General features: G+C 36.2%; 1 protein-coding gene across 9 annotated transcripts in view; it reads right to left on the reverse strand.

The window, feature by feature from the left end:
- KCNH1 (potassium voltage-gated channel subfamily H member 1) overlaps nucleotides 1-22,325 on the reverse strand; it is a 610,670-nt gene that overhangs the window by 467,887 nt on the left and 120,458 nt on the right. For all 9 annotated transcript variants that reach the window (XM_074309074.1, XM_074309077.1, XM_074309078.1 and 6 more), the window contains one exon: nucleotides 3,074-3,197. In XM_074309074.1, the coding sequence (XP_074165175.1) occupies nucleotides 3,074-3,096 (23 nt within the window). In that variant the 5' untranslated portion in view covers nucleotides 3,097-3,197. The remainder of the gene's footprint in view (nucleotides 1-3,073; nucleotides 3,198-22,325) is intronic.

Raw genomic sequence — 22,325 nt, forward strand, 5'->3', positions numbered from 1 at the left:
CTCTATTATCTCTAGGGTCAAACATAAAAATCATTGCTTGGCATTGCAAACCCTTCCAGTCTGAGTCTTTACTACCTTTCTGGTCTTCCATACATGTTATGCCTGTCCTCATATTCTATGATCCAGCCAGACTGTCCAATTTGCTCTTCCTAATAGGTGACTCTCTATTTCCTTTCTCTATATCTTTCCCTTGTTGTCCCCCATGCATAGAATGTTTTCTCTCCTCGCCTCAGCTTCTTAGAATTCCTAGATTCCTTCAAGGCTCGGCTCAATTATCACCTTCAATAGGAAAATTTGTCTTGTTCCCCTAGCTGCTAGTATTTTTCCCACTAAAGGAAATATTTAATGTTTGAGTATGATATATACCTACGTACATGCATGCTTTCCTCCTTTTAGAATACAAGCTCCTTGGAAGGCAGGGACTATTTTCTTTCCATCTGCATAATATCTAGCACATAGTAATCAGTTAATAAATGTGTGTTTGTGGATAGGAGTTTGGGAATTTTGTTGCCTTCTCAAAAACTATTTAGTAGCTATCTTCTCCTTGAAGTTTTCTTGCCCTAAATTCTTATGGTGCTAATCATTTCAGTCCTCCACAAGAGGACTAGCCTAAGAACTAGATTGGGAATCCAAGATAGAGATTCTGATAAATATAATGCTACTCACTAGCATCTCAATTTTGGGCAAGTCACTTCCACTATCCAGGACTGTTTCCTCATTAATAAAATAAAGCCACTGGACTAAAAAATCTCTTTGTCTTCTTTAACAAAATCATTCTAGCACTTTGTACTCTGCCTGGCATACAGAAGTACTTGAAAATATTTGATCAATTCTGTGGTTCTTTAAAAGTTAAAAAAATTGCTAACTTAATAACAATAGGTCTCCAATTTTGTTCTCATTGGTTGAAGATGGAGATAGTATTGAGGAAATAAAGCAGGAAAAGGAAATCAGGGCTTTGTACCAAAACTCTAAGAACTATTATGAATAGTTGGAAGCCCTAAAAAACCTTTTTACTAATCATTGAGTGAAAATGAGAATTTTACATGCAAAAATGTAAAAATATTCAAAATGTTTCTGTTTTTTAAAAATATTTAATAGTACACTTTCAACGGACTCTGAACAAACCTCTTACAAAGCCCATTCTCAGAAAAAAAGTTATTCTATCCCTTATTAACTAAAAGAAGAGACATATTCTTTAATTTTGAGACTATGGTTCTAGACCAGTTTTGTTGTCTCTCCATGGCATTCTTTCATATCATCATAGTCATTTTGTTTATTGTTCTGTTGGATCTTTGCTCTATATGTAAAGCTTTTTAAAAGTGCCCTTTATAGATTTAATCAATATCTGCATTATGTTGATTTTGTTATGCTCATAAATTTTCTTTAATATATTAAACAATGTAGTTTACTTAAGTAATGAGTTAAAAATCGATCAACAATTTCTGCTCCTCATCCTGTCCTACTGTTGTTGTTAAGTTTTGTCTCACTCTTTATGACCTTATTTGGAGTTTTCTTGGCAAAGGTACTGGAGTGACTTGCCATTTCCTTCTCCAGCCTATTTTACAGATGAAGAAACTGAGCCAAACAAGGTTAAGTGACTTTCCCAAAATCACATAGCTACTAAGTGTCTGAGTATAGATTTAAACTCAAAAAAATGAGTTTTTCTGACTCTAGGCCTGGCTCTCTATTCACTGTACCATCTAGCTTCCCTTTCTGATACTAGAATTTCATAATCTTCACTCACAAATTATTTAAACAAAATTTTTACTTAGATGATGATGGTAGTGGTGGTCATGATGTATCAGATGTATTAATCATAGTTAACATTTATATAGCACCTACTACATGTTAAGTTCTGTGCTAAATGATTTAGAAATATTATTTTATTGATCTCATAGGCAACACTGGGAAATAGGTGGGTGAGGACAAACATTATTATCTTATTTCATATGGATATTTTACAACATAGATAGATCCATTTGCTCATTTTACATTCTGAAAAGCATGGAGAATCAGGAGCTAGAGGAATTATAACTTAAATTACTCAAAGACCTCCTTCCACATTGCAGAAAGACTATATTTTGAAATGAGCCAGCTTCCATTCCTAGTCCAAATGATTAAATGTATTCTCTGTTCTGCAACATTTGTTGAAGGTGAAGGTGAGATAGGGATACATTCTAGATATAAGAGTACAGCTGATACAAAGATATAGGGGTGGAAAATAGAATGTCATGCTTAAAGGAAGAGCACATGAGCCATTTTGGCTTGAACACAAAGTATATGAACGTGCAATGAGCCTAGAAAAGTTGGGAAGAGATAGATTATAAAGGCTTAAAAGCCAAACAGAGGCGTTTTTATTTTATGTTAAAGGTAATAAGGGTCCCCTGGAATTTCCTGGGCAGGAGAGTGATATGATGAGACCTATGCTATATGAATATTAATTTGCTGACTGAGTGGAAAATGTTTTTAAGGCAGTAAAGCCTGGAACCTGGGAGGCCAATTAGAAGGCTACTACAATAATCCAGGTAAGAGGTGATAAACCTCTCTGATGCATATATTGTAAAATTCATATTAAGAGAGCAAAGAGTGAGTAATTTTATATGACCATATTGCTTTAATCATTCTTTAAAAATTAGGATCCAAATTTTTTTTTGTAATATTTAAGGTGAAAATAGTGTTTTCAAAGAGTAGGGGAGAGAGAAAAGAACTTTATTTTTCATTTTTCAAGATTTTTTGTGGCTTTCACATCTCTACATTGGTAGAATGATAAAAGCTGCCAATGACAATTCCAAGTTTGTTTTTTTTCCTACAGAGCTTCTTGAGAGATTGCTGGGGACAAAGAGGATTGACAACACAGAATAATGGAGAAAATTCGGAATTTCAGAAAGAAGAGTTGAAGTTATAACTCCCAGCTCTAATGCTAACTGTGTAAATTCTTCTCTGAGATTCAGTTTCTGCCTCTATAAAATGGGAATGATTTTGTTAATAAAGTTTTGTTTTGAAGAAAGCTTAAAATTATGAGGAAATGAGTTGTGGTTATTGCTATAATTAGAAAGATTCCAGAGATAGCTACCTGCAGGTACTGCTTTTTTGCATGACTTCCGCCCTGTGATATCCTGATAACTTGCAAAATCCATCATTGCTGTAGACGATGGGCCAGTCCACTATCTGAGCGTTGCCCAGCACAAAGTTGGTATCTGTTGGAGAGAACACATGTGGTCAGATATCTAAATGATATGTGCTGAAGAAATGACAAGATATCAACTAGTCATAAACTTTCTCCCTCCCTGAAACCCACTGCCATGCATGTTTTTTGAATGAGAGCCTGGCACTCACTATGGGAGAGACAAATGGGAGGAAGCCTCTTCTTGTAAATGCAACCCATTGATGTGTCAGCTATCTCAGACTGAAAGATTCTAGGAAAAGGAATCAGTTTAAGTAACTAGTCAAGAAATTCCTAAAACATCCTAGAAACCCAGCCTGGTCTCTATAGGACAATAGCCAAAATTCATGCTAACGAAGGGATACAGGCTACAAAACAATGGATAACTCCTAAGTTATTTCTTTTTGGCCTTTTATGTTAGTTTCTCTGTGTTACCAGGAACAGAAACAGATTTGCTTTCCTAATTCAATTTGGCTCAGGGTAACAATAAATGAGTCTGCACACATGACAAGCAGGGGCAGGCAGCTGGAAAGCAGGCTAAGTGGCAGGTGAAGGCTTAGGTAGGATTAAACTTAGCAAGTAGATATGGACTCTATTTACATAGTTGTTCCCTAGGACTAAACGTGCTGGAGCAGAGGCTGGTTTGCCACTTATTAAGGATGTTATAGAAGGCTTTCATGTTTCAAGAATTCCCGCCTTCATACCTCCTCATAGATTTCTCAGAAAGCCTACAACACATTCCTTATCCTAACATGTCAATAGGCATTTTTTAAGTGTTTAATATGTGCTAGACACTGGGAAAACAAATACAAGCAGAAAGATAGGTTCTGCTCTCAAAGAGCTTCCTTTCTAAGAGATAGGGAAACATAAAAGAAAGCTAAGAAAGAAGCAGACAAAGGTGGGAGAAAAGGGATGGAGGAAGGGATATCATGGATAAAGTCCAGATAGTTAAGAATGAGCCTGGAGAGAAATGAAGGCATGGCTGACCTAGGCACTTTTTTTTTTTTTTTTTAACAGGGAAGGTCTCAGAAGAATCATTTTGACATCTTGGACCAAAGCCCTTTTTATAGCTCTGGTCGGGTGAAGAATTGAATCTCCCTGGCCAACTGAAGTCTCTCAGTTGCCAAAAGTAAATCTTATGATTCGACTTCTAACTAAATTCAGCAGACTGCATTAAGCCTTTCAGGTCACTCTAGAGTTATTCTGTCATTTATCACTTTTATGCTTGAAATAGTATAGTTGAAAGCCTAACTTATTTATGTATATTCTCTTCTTCATTTTAGAAGACCTCTCTGGTCCTTGTGGACCTTTTCCTCACCACTTTCCTTTTTCCTTTCAGAAACTTGTATCATGTGAATAATATCTAATTTACCAATGATCAGAGACTAAGCAATGCTTGCTAGAATTGACTCTGAAATGAAAATAAATGAGTCCTGAGCAAGAGTTTTTCTTATGAGCAAGAGGTACAAGGTTTAGTGTAAAGACTTTGGGATATCTGTTTTGACTGCCAAAATCCAAAAGAAAATGAGTTCTGGGTAATTCACTATTTGGAACTGATGTCAGTCTGTACTGATATATAAACTTAGTAAAACATAATTAAGAAAGTAACTTGCTGCTTAAATAAAGAGTATAGCTTCATGTTTCTAGTTCAGAATTTAACATGATCTGGATATGAGAAAATGTGCAAACTCTAGGGAAATGATTTGGAATTCTTAATCCCATTTCCAACTGCCAAGTTCAAAAGTTTGGCTGAAGAATCTTATACATATGAATAGAAGTGTCTAATAATATTCTGTTACTATCCTCTTTTGAATCAGAGTCACAATTCCTGTGACTTCCTCCTGCAGAGGTTACTTATCTGGCAGCATCAGCTATCTAGTACAGAGTTGAGAATCTAACTATATCTCTTAAAAACCCCAAGCTTTTCATAATAATGTTCTGGCTTCAGTGAAGGTTGCACTAATTAACACACATCTCCATGTACGGAATCATCGGTCCCTCAGAACCAAAGGAACCACTGAGAAGTCCAAAGTTAGAAATAGAAAGAACATTAGAGATTACCTCTAATTCAATTCCATTTTAATGGTAAAGAACCTGAGACCCAAAGAGGTAACTGACTAGAGCAAGGTTACACAACTACTCAGTGGCAGAATTGATCAATCAATCAATAATTTTTTAAGTATCTACTATGTATTAGGTGTGTTAGGTGATAAGAATACAAATATATTAAATTTTCTATTTTGTCTTATTCCCTTTTAAAACAGAAGACAATTTTGTTTCCTTTGGCAACAACTCTTCTGGTATTTTTATTTGGTATTATTTCATAACTAAAACTGTAATAGGTGCTTAATAAATGCTTATTGACTAACAATTACATGGACTTACACAAATTTACTACCATCTAGTGGTAGCCATTGTGTGTTGCAAATAGCAATTGACTCCAGGGGACAAAATATATATCTAATATATTAGGGGGCTGCATCATTGCAGATACTATCAGATGTGCTTCCTATGTCCATTATTATGTTTCATTGTTTTTTTTTTCTTATGGGAATGATTTCTATTGGAGAGTGACTATTTTTTTTAAAAAAATGGAATGAATCAACAAAACTAAAAATGTACAATGTAAAGTAGAAATTAAATGGGGGCTGAGGATAGGGAGAAATCCTTTTCTCTCTCCAACCTAAAGCAATAGCTAGCTGGTAACAGGTTCTGATGGATATTTATCAGTGCCACAAATCTAAAATGAACTTTTCCCACATTTATAACATTGTTAGTCTTACTTTTCAATGTGAGACTTTTCATATCTTATGAGTCTTGAACTCTACCTGAAGACTTTTTTCACATTTATTACATTCAGAGAGTTGTCACCAGTATGAATTCTCTGATGTCTGATGAGATTTTTCTACTCTGGCTAACAGCTTTCCCATATTCATTACATTTGGAAGGTTTCTTGTCACTTCTGATGTTAGTATTGGATGAACTGAGACCAAAGGGTTTCCCACATTCATTACATGCATAAAGTTTCTATCCAATATGAATTATCTGATCTTCAGATGAAGAATGCCTTGATTTTTTTTTTAACAATCTCTAAGGAAGAAAAGAGACTCTCTGATCTCTTACAGAGCATTGTTGGTGCCTAGGATTTGTTTGTTTTATATTATGCCAAGCTAAGAAGACCTGAATTTTGTACTTATCAGAATTGTCTTTCTGCTGTGGCTGGTACATTTAAGATAATACTACATGTAAACACTAGAGCAGATAAAGAATTCTTCAAAGAAATATGGCCATTCCTCTGCTAATGAGGCCCCTTGGAGAGTGATTAGCCTAAGTCTCTAAAACCTAAAATATCTGTTTACAATAAATCTACTTGGTTAAACACACCACTTTAAAGACAACTGAATCTATTGCAGCACTCCTTTACTAATTCTACCCCAAATTTATTGTGGTTTAGGAGGAAGGTCAGAAAAGGTCTCATGATTCAAACCCTAATTTAATCCAAACTCTATTTCCAGACCATAAAAGAGATAGAGAAATTAATAATAGAAATATTTAAATTAAGAAATTAAACCAGGGGCAGCTAGGTGGCAGAGTGGATAGAGCACCAGCCCCAAAGTCAAGAGGACCTGAATTCAAATATAGTCTCAGACACTTAACACTTCTTAGCTATGTGACCCTGGGCAAGTCACTTAACCCTAATTACGGAGGAGGAGGAGGAGAAGAAATTAAACCTTAAAAAACAAGGAAGGGAATCAAGTAGTGAAAGCATCCTTGGAACTTACATAGAAGTAGGAGCAATTGCCTATATCTATAAGGGAGTTTTAATTTAATCTCTCTGGTTTCAACATAGTCACCTCTAAACCTATAGCTCCAATACTCAATATTATGGTGTCATGCTATTTATCTTTTAAAGTTTCATTTCTGGGATTCTTTTGGGGATATGTAGAGAATAACCAAAACTGCCCTTAATTATGCAGTCATCAGGACCAGCTATAACACCTAGGTTCAGGGATACCATGTTCATATCACTCCCGTGGTCTTACTCTGACTCCTTTTCAAAGTGTGTCCTATGTCTCACAAAATCCTTGGGTTAGTTGTAGCATGGGAAATAACGTCCTAACACTCTATCTACTACATCTTTTTTTTTTTAATTAGTCAAAGTTAAACATTCACACACCTTCTAGATTAACTATAAAATAAGCATGGTAGCGTACAATAAGCTACCATCAAAAAGAAGTAGATTTGAATTCTGGTTCTGACACTTACTAATTGCATGACCTTTGGCAAATATATGAGCATCCATTTGTTCATCTATCATATGGAAATAATAGGACTACCTACCTACCTCATAAAGTTGTGGTACAGATAAAATGAGATACTATAAAGAACTTTGATCACAGCAATTTCTTGCAGCCTTTTACTATAGACTTTAGTCATAAGAGTTACCAATAAGAAGAACAGATGACTGAAGATCTTGTTTCCAGTAAGTAGAGAGAGCAAAGATAATTTTGCAGTGACCTTCATAGAGTATGAGGTATTTGTCTTTCGGCCACAGCCAAGCAATTGCTAAACACACTCAAAGTGCAGGCTGATTTCCCTCATCAAAGAGGAGTTAATGGTCCTCAAGGGATGCCCTGTCACTCTCCAGAATTTCAGGAAAATTGAAATATTCCATTTAAAAAAGGGAAGAACAGGCTCCAATGTTTAAAAGAAAGGAAGAAAAATAATCTGAAAAGGCAAAATGGAATCATGATCTATGTCAGACATTTGAAGTACAAAGGAACAATGAAGGTGGGGAGAAAGGCCATTGACATATAGAGCTAAATAACAGATAAAAGGCCTTTTCCTGTAGAAAGGAGAGCTGGACCCTCTAAAGAGGAAACTATTCCTTAATAATATCTAGTATTTATATAGTACTTATTATGTGCCAGGAATTTTTAATGTGCTTTACAATTATTATCTCATTGGATTTTGACAATGTCCTCATGAGAGTAAGTGCTATTTTTATCCCTATTTTACAGATAAGGAAATTGAGATTAAGTGACTTGCCCAGGTCACAAAGCAAGTAAGTATATGCTCTGTTAGGAAACAGATCATGCAATAATTATTGGAAGAAGAAACAAATGTTGGGGCTGACAGCTCCTATGTGGGGTACCACCTAGCTGCCCAACATCCATAAGCTATCAGGACTAATGATCATTACTGTTAGGAGACAGATTATACAATAATTATTGGAAGAAGAAACAAGTGATGGTGCTGACAGCTCCTATGTGGGCTACTAATGCATCAGACACTCTGACATTAACAAAAAAAAAAAGTTATTTATTCAAGATAACATCCCCAAACTTGTCAGCTCTGATTATTACAATCCACTTCTCAGGATTCATGGGAGGACAAATGATAATGCCAGAAGGTGTTTAGAAATCATTGCTAAAGGTTATGAAATCCAAGATAAGAAACTGAAGGGGCACACGTGGTGCTTACATCACTGTGGACTATCAAAGGCAAGTGCTTTGAAGAGAAAGGCTGAGTCAGGAAGTGATGATGCTTGAGAATAGGACTTGGATTTCTTGTCCACAGCTTGAAATATAAGAATGATTAACTTTTGTCTAAAGATATAATATACCCAATAAAGGTTTCTGTGGAATACACACACATGCATAAATGGGAAGGTGGAGGCAGCAGCAGAAAGGCTGGTTCAGTCCCATGTAAGGGGTACTCAGCTTCTGACTATATACTGAAGTTGTTTGAACTGCTCTTTTGGAGCCACAGAGGGTGAGGGGAAGATCTGGGAAATGGTCCACTTATTTACATTAAGCAAGAATTATGAGAGATACAGAAAGAAAGAGACAGACAGAGACAGATAGAGATACAGAGACAGACAGACAAAAAGAGAGCGAGAGAGAGGGAGAGAGCACAGACCAAACATTTGGTAGGCACTAAACCTGTGATTTTACTGCTATGGAAAACTCCTGAATGTGGAAACCCCATCTGTCATGCATGTTGGTATCTTCTTGAGCACCAAGAGATTAAGGGACATGTCAAGTCAAATAGCCAGAATACTCAAAAATCCAGACTGACTCCAAAACAAACATGTCTTGAAGTGAGTCCCCAACCCTGGGATAGGGAGCTATTAGCTGCTCTAGTCAGCTGGCTGGGAGGCTTAAGAATCAGGTAACACAGGCAGTGGGAGGGGTCAATATAAGCAAACTGGCAGAGGTGGCCATCATCTCATTTACCCACAAACTCTGCCACCTTTCCACTTTTTTCAATTCCTCATTGCACATTTGAGTTTACTTTAGCACTTTCTGAAGCAAATTCACAAATACTTTGATGAGTACTGCTCTTCCCTTTTTGAAGACATAAACTTGTACATTGAGCCTCTTTTTCCCCCTACTGCATAAAGCTGTGAATGTTTATAGTTGTCAACACAAAAGTGAATATGACATTATTAATAAAATCATATGACTGCTTCAAGTTGTAAAAATTAAATGTACAAACATTAAGGATTGATTGTGTGTGTATGTACATTCATATATGTATATCTGGAGTCTTAAAAATCTAATAAAAGGATTTTTAAGCAGAATAAAGAAGAGAGAAAACTATCTATTTAAATCTACTAAGCCAAATAAATTAAATAGCTACAATAATTTATGAAGAATAGCAACAGAGACTTCCAGAAATACACAAAATAAAATACAAAAAATGAACTAGTAATAAAACCTATGATCTCATGTCTATCCACAAAATATGGATCACTGTAAACTAGAAGTCCTAGTATAAGGAAGCAAATCAGGCATAATTGGTCTGTATTACTGATATTTGAGGAAATGGAGACCCATGACTATAAATGTGGCACTGACATGATATGCCTCATTCAAATAGATCCAAATAGAAGAGAGAAACAGTAAAATAAGCACCTTGTATTAAGGATATATCTTTCTATGGGTAAATAAATACAGAAACAAGAAAAAGATATGCATGGCTGACAACATTTGAAAGAACAACTATATATTGTCAAGGAAATATACTATAGACTCCCTGAATGAAAGAAAAAATGAATGAGAAATTTGTGAAACATCACAAGTTTGGTATCCCAAGCCTGACATAGCAGTGGTGTGTTATCTAGTTATCTGCTCAGGCTCTTTCTATTGAAAGTAGAGTAGCTAACCATTTCTTAGTATGTTTTCATGATAGTTAAAATACTTCAAAAGGCAGAGAAAGTACTTAGGAATATAGTTATTACTCTCCTAATCCTGACTAACAAGGAAGAACTGGCTACAGAAATGATAAGAAGTTTGAGGGAAGTGTCCACATCACCTTAGAATTTGGGATCTAGAAGAGGAAAGCCAACTGTAGTCTGACAAGCAACCTTAGTATAGAGAAACCACAAAAAAATGGCCTTTAATGAGAAAGTCAGCCCATAAAGAACTAAGAAATAAAATTTTGAAAATAAAAACAGAAGCAATTACAATGACCGAGAAAACATAGAGATTCAGGGTCAAATTTAGATTTTAAAGTCATATATAGAGAAAAAAAGAGGTAGCTATATGATGCAATAGATAAAACACCAGGCTTGGAGTCAGGAAGCTCTGAGTTAAAATTCAGGCTTAAAAGCTTACTAGCTGGGTGACCCTGGACAAGTCATTTAATCCCTAATTGCCTCAGTTCTCCATCTATAAAATGGGGATGCACTAGAGAAGGAAATCACAAATTACTCCAGGATCTTTGCCAAGAAAACCCCATGGACAAAAATCCATGAAGTCATATGGAGTTGGACAAGAGTGAATGACTGAATAACAGAGAAAAATTAAGGATAGGTAGGAAGGATGGATACAATCATGTGGTATGCCACCATAAAAACAATGTCAGGAGCATTAAGTTCAACATTATCTAAAGCTGATGAGGAATTCTAATGACAAAAAAAAGGGTTTTTATTCCATGTTAGAATTAGGGGAAGGAGAAGAAAAGTCAAAGAAAGAAAAGAATAAATACTCACGATATAAAAAATGATAATGCATGATAGAAGGCAAAATTACTAAACTTATATTTTACTTCTCATTTCTCTACCTGTGAGAATGATCTTTGTACTAGAAAGGACAGAATAAAAAACTAAAAAAAAAAAAAAAAAAAAAAGATTGATTAATTAGGAACTGAAATCCAAGATCAGTAATCAGATAATAAGATAACACCTAGCTGCCCTCAATGACTTCAAGTCACCAGTTCCTGGCAATAAACATTCCACAGCACTGAAAGAATGAGCAGATATGATTGCTGAGCCATTGTCAAAATGATCTTTGAAAGATCATGGAGAATGAAAAATATGCTAGAAAGCTAGAGAAGGGATAATTGTTGCCCTACTTTTAAAAACAAAGGCAGAGAGCAAAGCTTGCAGACTATAGGTCAATAAGATTACAGGTTTTGATAACTGTCAGACTTAGAGTATATTACAGTATAGTCATTTAAGACTGATTGCCTCACAGGAAGGAAGGAAGGAAGGAAGGAAGGAAGGAAGGAAGGAAGGAAGGAAGGAAGGAAGGAAGGAAGGAAGGAAGGAAGGAAGGAAGGAAGGAAGGAAGGAAGGAAGGAAGGAAGGAAGGAAGGAAGGAAGGAAGGAAGGAAGGAGGAAGGGAGGGAGGGAGGGAGGGAGGGAGGGAGGGAGGGAGGGAGGGAGGGAGGGAGGGAGGGAGGGAGGGAGAGAGGGAGGGAGGGAGGGAGGGAGAGAGGGAGGGAGGGAGGGAGGGAGGGAGGGAGAGAGGAAGGGAGGGAGGGAGAGAGGGAGGGAGGGAGGAAAGGGAGGGAGGGAAGGAAGGAAGGAAGGAAGGAAGGAAGGAAGGAAGGAAGGAAGGAAGGAAGGAAGGAAGGAAGGAAGGAAGGAAGGAAGGAAGGAAGGAAGGAAGGAAGGAAGGAAGGAAGGAAGGAAGGAAGGAAGGAAGGAAGGAAGGAAGGAAGGAAGGAAGGAAGAAGGAAGGAAGGAAGGAAGGAAGGAAGGAAGGAAGGAAGGAAGGAGGAAGAGAGGAGGGAGGGAGGGAGGGAGGGAGGGATGGATTGTCGGGAGGGGTCGGATGCGGGTTGGGATCGGGAGGAAGTGCGTGATGCCGTGCGGTCGTGTCTGTGCAGTTGGATTTTCGTGCCCCTTGCTGCAGGACGAAAGTTACTAGACCAAGCTTCACTTCTATTCTGGGATGTAATTTCATGGTTCTGGAATTACTGGCCAGGATGATACTAGTTGAAAGGAACTTTCTTAATTCTGAAGCAAATAATAAACAAGTCTAGAATTGTGGTCATGGAAATAAAAACAAATTAATTTAAAAAAACAGACTTGACTTAAAGAATTTACTGGCTAAATGATTTTAGTTATGCATTTGACTCACAAAAGAGGTGGAATAACCCTGATACTAGTCAGGATATCCTGGCTTCACACATCGTTGCTTCTTCTATCCTCATCATTGTCATCCAGATTCTGATCACTTCCCAAAAAGCATACTTTCCCCTTGGAAAGATGCCACATGAAATTTTAATTCAGTGGAGAATCAAAAGATAGATTGGCAAAGAATCTGCAGATAGAAGCACCTCTCAGAAAACCAAAAAATGCACAAGGGATACAATAGTCAATAGATGAAGAACCCCCGCAGTTCACAGTTTGGCAGACAAGACAATTTTTAAAAGTGGAAAAAACAATCTGGCAGGACACATTACCATACCAAGAGATAACATCAATAGTTGTGGCTTCAGAGACACAGAGGTATTTTACCTGAACTATAATACTAGGACCATGAGTTGCCCTAGCTATATACATTCCCTACATACATGGGGATTTGGTATGGGTATCAGAGAGGACATTTGAAGGGAGATGTCTAAAATACAATTTGTTTGGAAAAATAAGAGGCTTTAATGAACTGCAAAGCACCATATGTCTCAATAGTATGAAATGACAACTAAAAAATACCTAATGTATTGGGCTGTAATTATACACTGTGTAGGATCTTGGAGGTGACAGGCTACTGTTCCCAACCCTCATCAGAATGTATCTGGAGTATCACATTCACTTCTGACCTCCACATTCTAAACAGGACATTAATAAGCTGGCATGTGACCAGAAAATGGCAATCATCATGACAAAACGCCTTGGGATTCCTGACCTAAGAGGTTTACCAGAGGAAAATGGACATGTTTCTCTTGGAGAAGAGAAGGCTTAAAGGGGACATAATAGCTGACCTCAAGTATTTGAAGAATTATGCCCTGGAAGAGTGCTTGGACTTTCTCTGCTTGCTCCCAAAGGTTATATATCACTAGGAGCAATGAATAGAAGTTACAAAATGACAAATTCAGACTCGATTAGGAAGTTTTCTCTAACAGAGCTTTCCAAAGATAAAGGGAAATAGTGTGCTACTCTTTACTGGGTGTCTTCCAGCAAAATTTGGATGGTCACTTGTCTAACATGGTTTTACTTAGAGGAAATTCTTGTTTCAGTAGGAACAAGGATTAAGTAAGGGATCTCTGAGGTTCCTTTCAACCCTGAGATTCTAGAAACCTTTTTGACTTTGTAACCATAAAATACTATATAACTGTGAGTTACTATATGAAGCTTTTCTTCTAAGGAGTTCTTATGCTTGGGTTACATAATGTGACCCATAGTATTTGTAAATTCCTATAATAATATCACATTTTAAAAGTCTTCTCATTTATTTTTTAAAAAATAGGTATCAGGAGGCATATTCATGAGACTTTAAGAAAACGCCATAGTGAGTTATTATTGTTCCTACAGCCCCAGAAAAACACACATTCCTGTCATCGTAAATACAAAATTTATTTAACAGAAATAACATAATATGATGGGGGGAAAAATCATTGGATTTAGAGTCCACAGAAGTATTAAAGTCCTACCTGTGACATGTCAGCTCTATAACTTTGGTATGTCAATTAACCTCTCTGAGACTCACTTTTTGGCACCTATAAAACAAGGGTATATAACAGCTTTGCAACCCTACCACACAGGACTGTTACAAAGAAATCGCTATATGTAAATATGAGTTATTACATCGTCTAGACCCCCAATTAGCTAGCAACCAATAGGAAAGTACTAGCCAGATTTAAATTACAAGGCAATCCTCTCCCTTCAACTCTTCTAAAGTAGTCAATAAGCTTTCACTGAGTGTCTACTTTGTGTCAAACACCAGGGATAAATAGACAAAAATGAAACAGTACCCACCCCACCATGAAGCTTACATTCCAGTGAAATGGAGAGGAGTAGAGTAACAAAATAAATATTAGGTAGTTTGGCACAGAACTAAAGGAAAGCACCAGCAACTGAATAGATCAATAAAAACAGCTTACATAGGATGTCATTTGAGCTGAACCTTGAAAGAAACTAAGAATTCTAAGAGGAAAAAAAAGTGAGAAAAAAGAGTATTCAAGGAATGGGTTACAGTCTGTACAGGTGGTCTGTCATATATGAAGAATAACAAGATGAGTTATTTAGTGAAATGAGCTGGCTCAGCAGGCTGTCCTTGATCTTCTTGATCTTTGGATCAAGTTAGCCAGATTCCTCTTACTCCCTCCAATGCTTTTTCATCCATTGAGGGTCTGTGGGCTGCAAAAGTAGAGGAAACTAAATGTAAGGCTTCCTAAAAGCGACCTTTCCCACCCACACAGAATTCTGCAGGTTCAGAAAGCACAAAATCTTCACAGATTTGAAGGGGAAAAAATGAATTTTTAAAGCTACTTCAGCTAATGGAGCATGATACAAGCTACTTTATTCTAGTACAAATGTCTGAGACGGCATCCTAAGCCTGCTATTTGCACATAAAGCATAATGCATAGATATTCTAAAAAGGAATTATTAGAAAATTGCATTTCATCATAATTACCCCCAAAATAACAAAGGAGAAACCAAAGCAACAACTTGGGAAAGTGACTCAGTTTGAATAATTACACATATAAAACCTACAAAGCTGCTTTCAGCAGACAGCTCACACAAAATGCGTCAGACCCTACCAGAATTTGTTATTTTACTGGGCTACAGTAAATACTTCACAATAAACTCCCACTACCTGGATACCATCACCTGAATAGGACACATATCTTCCTGAGTGATGATAATTGCACTTTCGTTTGTAACTTAATGTTTGGCTAAAGACATTGCTTTTAAAGGGTAACAAATCAAATCCACAAAAGGAGCTCAGGCAAAAAGAAGGAAGAATCATTCTTTTCCTAATTTTTTCAGGCAAACCTTTGGAGGGAGTGGTAAGTGAATAGAAACTGGTAGAAAATAAGAAAGAGAACTATCTAGAAAAATGATAAGGATGGAAGAAATAAATAGATATAAAAGAATAAGGAAGCAATATCCTATACCTTTCTGCATAGGAAAATAATGCCCATGATGAAGAAAAAAAGGAATGGAGGAAAAGGAATGAAACCTGGAGAGGAAAAAGGGCAGGACAGCTATACTGAAGCAGAAATGGAATTTAAAAATGCATTATATATTTACTCAAGGATATTTAAGTTAGTGGTCATACTGTTTTTCCAACAATAAAATTCCAAGCAAGAGATATTAGAGTCTGAATTAGCAATAATCCAATATTTTCATAAAACAAGTTATAGTCCCCATGGAATCAGTAGCTCCTTGCTTCATGTTTGGTCTTAATATAAAATTGAATGCATAATTTTCATCAATAAATTATGGGCTAGAGATTACAGGAGTATTTTCAACTTCCAGAACAAAACGAAATATTTCACTGACTATTAAAAACTTTGGTGTTACCTTCAATTCCTCCCTTACCCTTACCTCCTACATCCAATCTATTATCAAGACCTGTCCATTCTACCTCTGCAAATTCTTAAATCTGCTCCGTCCCCTGTATTCTTACTGCTACCTCCCTAGTATAAATTACATTTCCACCTGTCTGGATTATTAGGGTAGCATTCTGATGGATCTTTCCATCTCCTTTCTCTTTGCCACTTTTTACAATTAGTCATTCATTTCTTGCCAGAAAGATCTATCTCCTTTCTCTTCTCAAAACCTGTGCCTCTCTACTATCTAATTGGAAAAGTTCAAACTCCTCAGTCTGACATCAAAGTCCACCACCCCACATTTCCAGACTTACTTCTTCCATAGTTCCCTCTTAGACTTTTCTACCTCTTCCTTTGAAATGACTCTTTGATTTTTAGACTTTCAAGTGATAAAGCTGAATGGATTTCACAATTGATATCAAATTAAATAAGAATATATCTATGAAAGCTTGTTGAAAAGCTGCCACAATTAAGTGATGTTGAAAATGTCACATAACTATTTTTTAAAACAGTATTAGAGTAGTAGATATTTTTCCATCCATTTCTCATTTGCTCCCTGAATCAATTTCTCCTTAAAGATTTTATGGAAAAAATACAAGATCTAGTGGCTTTTGAAAATAAGCTTTAAATGAAAGCATAAAAAATATACATCTTACTCATGTGGAGCTATATATGTCTGAATTTGGCATTAGGTGGAAGACAGTGGTTGAAAGAATTCTTAGAAGGTCTCAACCTGTGAGTAATCTGCCAATGTAGAAGGAGGTAGAAAATAAAGGAGACTGGGGAAAAGAGAAATAAAGAAGGATTAATGCTTCTGGGTCTAAAAGGAATTCTAGAAAAATAATTAAAACTTATTTTCAAGGGTTCAATCCACCATAAGAACCAAAAGGGTTGGGCTTAATTAGCATGGTCAAGACTTAGAAAAATCTCAAGAACAAACTTTTCTGACAGTCAAGGTAGCAAGAATAGGTGGATGCTGTATTTCTCTGACATCTCATTAAAGTATACATTCTTTGAGTGCAGGGTCTTTGTTATATCCATTTTAAACTCTTAGATTCTAGCAAAAAGTTCTACATATAATAGTTACATAATAAATGTTGATCAAATTGCAAGTAATTTACTAAAATCTCTTATTTCTGGAGTTGTTTAAAATAAGCTATTCTTTAGTAATTCACATATAGTCGTTTCTAAAGGCAAGAGAGCTGGTCTAGATTGTAATGTCTAGGCTAGCTTTCTCTAGAGTCTGGGATCTGAGCTTGAATGAACACACACACACACACACACACACACACACACACACACACTGAGTCTCTCTCTCAAGTCTGCTCATTTCAAGTCCTCTCAGTCCTTATAAACCTTAATACAATTACATCACTACAATACACTGAGCATGTGCCAACTGTAGAACCATTATATCATCATATTAAGTACTAAGTATACATGAACTAGAGAACCATCATCTCATCAATCACACTGAATTAACACCTTGTTGTAAGTATCCTTGTTTTAAGTATACTTCTCCAGAGTTTGGCCCTCTACACTAGATGGAGGGCAAGAAGGGAGGAAACAACCATTTATGAAGCACTTACTTGTGCCAGGCATTATACTGAGCAATTCATAAATATTAGTTCATTTGATCCTTGTAAAAAACCCTGAAAGGTAGGCACTATTATTACTTTTATTTTACAGTTGAGGAAATTGAGGCAGGCAGAGATTAAAAGATTAAGGCTCATAGTCCCCAAATGACAAGTGGTCAAAGGCTTGTAGCAGACATTTTTCAGATGAAGAAATTAAAGCCATTTCTAGTCATATGAAAAATGCTCTAAATCACTATTGAGTAAAGAAGACTACTCTGAGGTACCACTACATACCTACCCTCTCAGAGTGACCAGGAAAAGGAGAATAATAAACATTGGAGAGAATGTGAGGAAATGGGGACACTAATATATTGTTAGTGGAGTTGTGAATTGATTCAACCATTCTGAAGATCAGCTTGGAACTATGCCCAAAGCACTATACAACTATGCATACCCTTTGATCCATCAAGTGTCTCAACTAGGTCTGTATCCCAAAGAGATTATTTTAAAAAGGGGAAAGAACCAACATATGCAAAAATATTTGTAGCAGCCCTTTTTGTAGTGGCAAAGAACTAGAAAGCAAGTGGATTTCCATCAACTGGGGAATGGCCTGAATAAATTACGATATGTGAATATAATGGAATATTATGATTCCATAAGAAATGGTTATTTCAGAAAGGCCTGGAGATATATGAAATGATACTAAGTGAAGTAAGTAGAATCAAGAGAACAGTGTCCACAACAACAACAGTATATGATGATCAATCATGATGGACTTGGCTCTTTTTAATAATGAGATGATCCAATAGACTTGTGATGGAGAGAATTATTTGCATCCAGAAAGAGGATTATGGAGGACTGAATGTGGATTACAATAAAATATTTTCACCCTTTTTGTTGTTATTTGCTTGATTTTTTTTCTTTCCCATTTTTTTCCTTTTTGATCTGATTTTTCTTGGATAGCATGATAAATGTGGAAATAAGTTTAGAAGAATTGCACATGTTTAACCTTTTAGTGGATTACTTGCTCCTTAGAAAAGGGAGGTGGGGAGAAGGGAGGAAGAAAAATTTGGAGCACAAAGTTTTGCAAGGGGGAATGTTGAGAAATATCTTTGCATATATTTTGAAAATAAAAATTTATTATTAAAAAAAGAGATTAAGGACTCTAACCTCTATACCACCTGGCTGCCTCAATAATAAGGTACATGTTCCTACCTTGTCATTCCTACCCTCTGTGATTAATTGAATGAATATATAAGAAGCGTAAGACTAAAAAATAGCCTTCGTTTAGAGAAAAGCCAACAATTGCACACAATCATATTATTATTTTTGACAGACAACAGAATGGTTCCATGGAAAGAAGGTAGAATTTGGGTTCAAATCTTGACTCTGATCCTTACTGCAAATGTGACCTCTGAGCCTCAGTTTTCTCCACTAGAAATGAGTAGATTTGGCCGTAGAGATCTTTCTAATGCTAAATACTTATGATAACAACTCACACAATGTAAAGGCTACAAAGTAGCCTCCTAATAAGCAGCAAGTTAGATCATCCCCATTTAATAGAAGGTGAAACTGAACCTGGAAAAGACTAAATGTTCTACCCCTAGGTCATATAGTTAATAAGTACAGAATCTAGCATTTGAATCTAGGATCTGAATCCAGGTTTCATGATTCTCCCAGTCTAGGCAATTAAACTCAAAATTTTGGTCTTATCAGAATTAACCAACTCAGAGCATTCTAAACTCCTCCTCCTATCCTCTACTAAAACACAGGATGCTTCTAATACCTCATTTTTTTCATCCTATAGCATAATAACAATCATGACTCAAATCTAGTTAAATTTTCCCATCTTCCATTAAGAACCAAATCTGGTCTTGGCTGAGGTTCATGTCAACTCATGACTTTAGAGGTTATTTTACAACATAAAACAAAAACAAAAAAGTCAACCTCCTATGTTGACCTGGGTGATAATCCTGATTTGTTATTACTCTCCCTTTTCAGTGGGACATAAAGGATTTTAGGAAGGGGGTTTTTTTTTGTTGTTTTATAAATATTCCCATGACTCAACACATCTATGAACACACAAAACATTCCCCGTGGCTTTCCTCCTGTTTGCTAACTCATTGTGCCAACAACCTGAACCAGCTTCAAATTCTACAACAACACAGCTGATTAGGCAATCTGTAATTTATATATGTTCACAAATATGTACCAGCATGTGCCTCATTTCACTCCTGCTAATCAGTATGGATTGTTACTATGGCATTTCCAATTGGTAGGTTTCTGCTCTATGGTACTTAAACATATGTCCTAGATGGGTTTTTTAATCATTTTTTTGTGTGTTTTCTTGGCACCTAGACTGCCAACACAGCCCAGGACTAAGGGTAAGAAAGAAGGCAGCTGTGTAAGGTGTAGAAAATGGGGAGTAGGAAGATGGAAAAATGACTGATAGCTTTTAATAGGACTTTATAAACACAATATTTTGAAACCAGCAAGAAAATTCTACTTTTTATGGATTGAAATTTTTTTTGATGAGTCAAATTTTGTGGTACTGTGGAATGATCAATGAATGTTGACATAGTTTTGAATCCTAGATTTCCACTTATTATTTATGTGACTTTGGATGAGTCCCTTCACTTCTTGGGCCTCAGTTTCCTTATGTGCAAAATTTAAAAGTTACTTTATATTATTTCTGAAGTTTTTTGTAACTTGGTACTTTATCTTTTACATGAGAGCTGAAAACTGCAATTGCATATATAGATTGCAATTTTCTAATTCAATCCCTCAAGTATTGAATGTAAATACTGTATTAGGCACCTTTAAACCATACTTAGCATGTGCAAATATCTTGCTTCTTCTCTGCCTGCCTTTCTTGGGCAAGCAGACTTTTTATTTGCTTCCATGAGCATGTTGACTGTAGTGTTAGGCTACTTTAAGAAGAGAGAAGATGACTGTTTCCAATAATGTATATAACTAAGGAGAGAAGCAAGGTCTATATGGTGCCAAAACAGAGAGATTTTATGATCCTTTGATCAGCTAGGTACTAGGGCCAAACAAATCCATCTACTCTGAGAAATGCATTACTCCAGTTGGCTGTATACAATGTTCAAATAAATCAAGCAACTGTCAAATCTCCCCTTCACATGAGACTGAGAATGTTTCCAATATTGCCTGGGTCATTTTCAAAGAAATTGATCCTCCTAATGCTTCAAACAACCACTGCATCTTGCTCTGTACAAGACAGTATCATTTGTGACTAAACCACTGAAACAAAGGTAAAATACTGCCCTTCTTTTTCTTAGTACTAGTTTCTTCTCGGCTCTATTATGCTGTGTGGATGCAGTAAGGTGAGCTATTGGTCAAAAAGATAATTGTTAAAATACTTTATCATATTCCACAGGGAAATTGTGGTACTTGACAGCAAATAATGATGTGACAAGGGAGACCAGGACAGAATGGCAAGTATATCGATTTGGGGTAGCAGGACTTGGTCTCCATTTGCAACTCTGCTTCCAACTGAATGTGTTATCTTAAATATGTAATTTCTCTTTCTCTCATCCTCAGCTTCTTCTATAAAATGAAGACCCTGATTTAGATGATCTCCAAAGTTCCTTCCAGCTCAAATATTTTGTGAGTATGTGACTATTAAACTAATCGACCATTTCTTCCATATCCTTCTGTATCACCTTTTAAAAATTTTTTTCAACTCCTTTTCCTTCTTCTACCTCCTAGAAGCTAAACTTATATAAATCCACATAGATTAAACCCATTATATCAATTATATAGGTCTTCAATAATTCTATCAATCCCTCCCGGGTGGTAAAGTAAATCAGATTTGGAGTTAGGAACCTGAGTTCTAATCCTGCTTCAGACATTTACTACTTGGTGTGACTCTGAGCAAATCATCTAACTCTGTCTGTTTCATTTTCATTGTAAAAAGGGGGATAGTAATAAAATCTATCTCCTGGTATTGTTGTGAAGATCAAATCAGATGTAAAGCATCTAGTACTTAATAAAAGCTTGGTCCTTCTGACTTCTTTTTTTTTCTTCCTGGACTTTAAGAAAACTCTGACTAGAGCAAGGAAGCCCAAGAGAATTAGAAAGCATCCAGATCAAACTCCAGCATATTGGGCATTAACATGTAATTCCAGTAATGCAGGTGCTCCAATGGGTTGAATTAGTAGGATGTGAAAAGCCAGTGATCAGAAAATCCTAGAGAAGCTCTAATGCTATTTCTATCATTGCCTGCTGAGCCAGAGGCATTCATTCACATGTCATTTAACATTCACATTCCTCATTTTTTAATTTAAGTACAGCAAAAGAAGCCAATCTCTCCCAGCACCCTTTCTAGAAGTGTTTAATAAGATAGTACTAAACATGCTGTAAAAATTATTTAAATGCTTAACAAAAATCACCAATGACAGAAACAATATCCATATTCCTGCCTTTGTGGAGTAATCCATTTTAAAAACACAAGTACACGCATACTTTTTCAACATAGAAAATGGAATATATGAAGATATAAATAGAAGGAATAAATGTGTACTTTTAAAGTCACAATGCCTTGAAATTTTAAACCCTAGACCATCCCACAATGTTACATTATCTGTGCCATCTAAACATTGATCATTTCAGTGAGGAAAGAAGCAAATAGTTAAGCTGTTACAAGAAATACTTAAAAAAAAACTCAAGGCAAGCTGTTGTGGTCATTGGTGCTTAATTTAAAATGTCACTGCTAAAAATGTTCACACATCTTATTCCATTAGCAGTCCATGGATGTTTACAGGATGGTC

The sequence above is a fragment of the Sminthopsis crassicaudata genome, chromosome 4 (assembly GCF_048593235.1).
Source record: "Sminthopsis crassicaudata isolate SCR6 chromosome 4, ASM4859323v1, whole genome shotgun sequence".
NCBI lineage: Eukaryota > Metazoa > Chordata > Mammalia > Dasyuromorphia > Dasyuridae > Sminthopsis > Sminthopsis crassicaudata.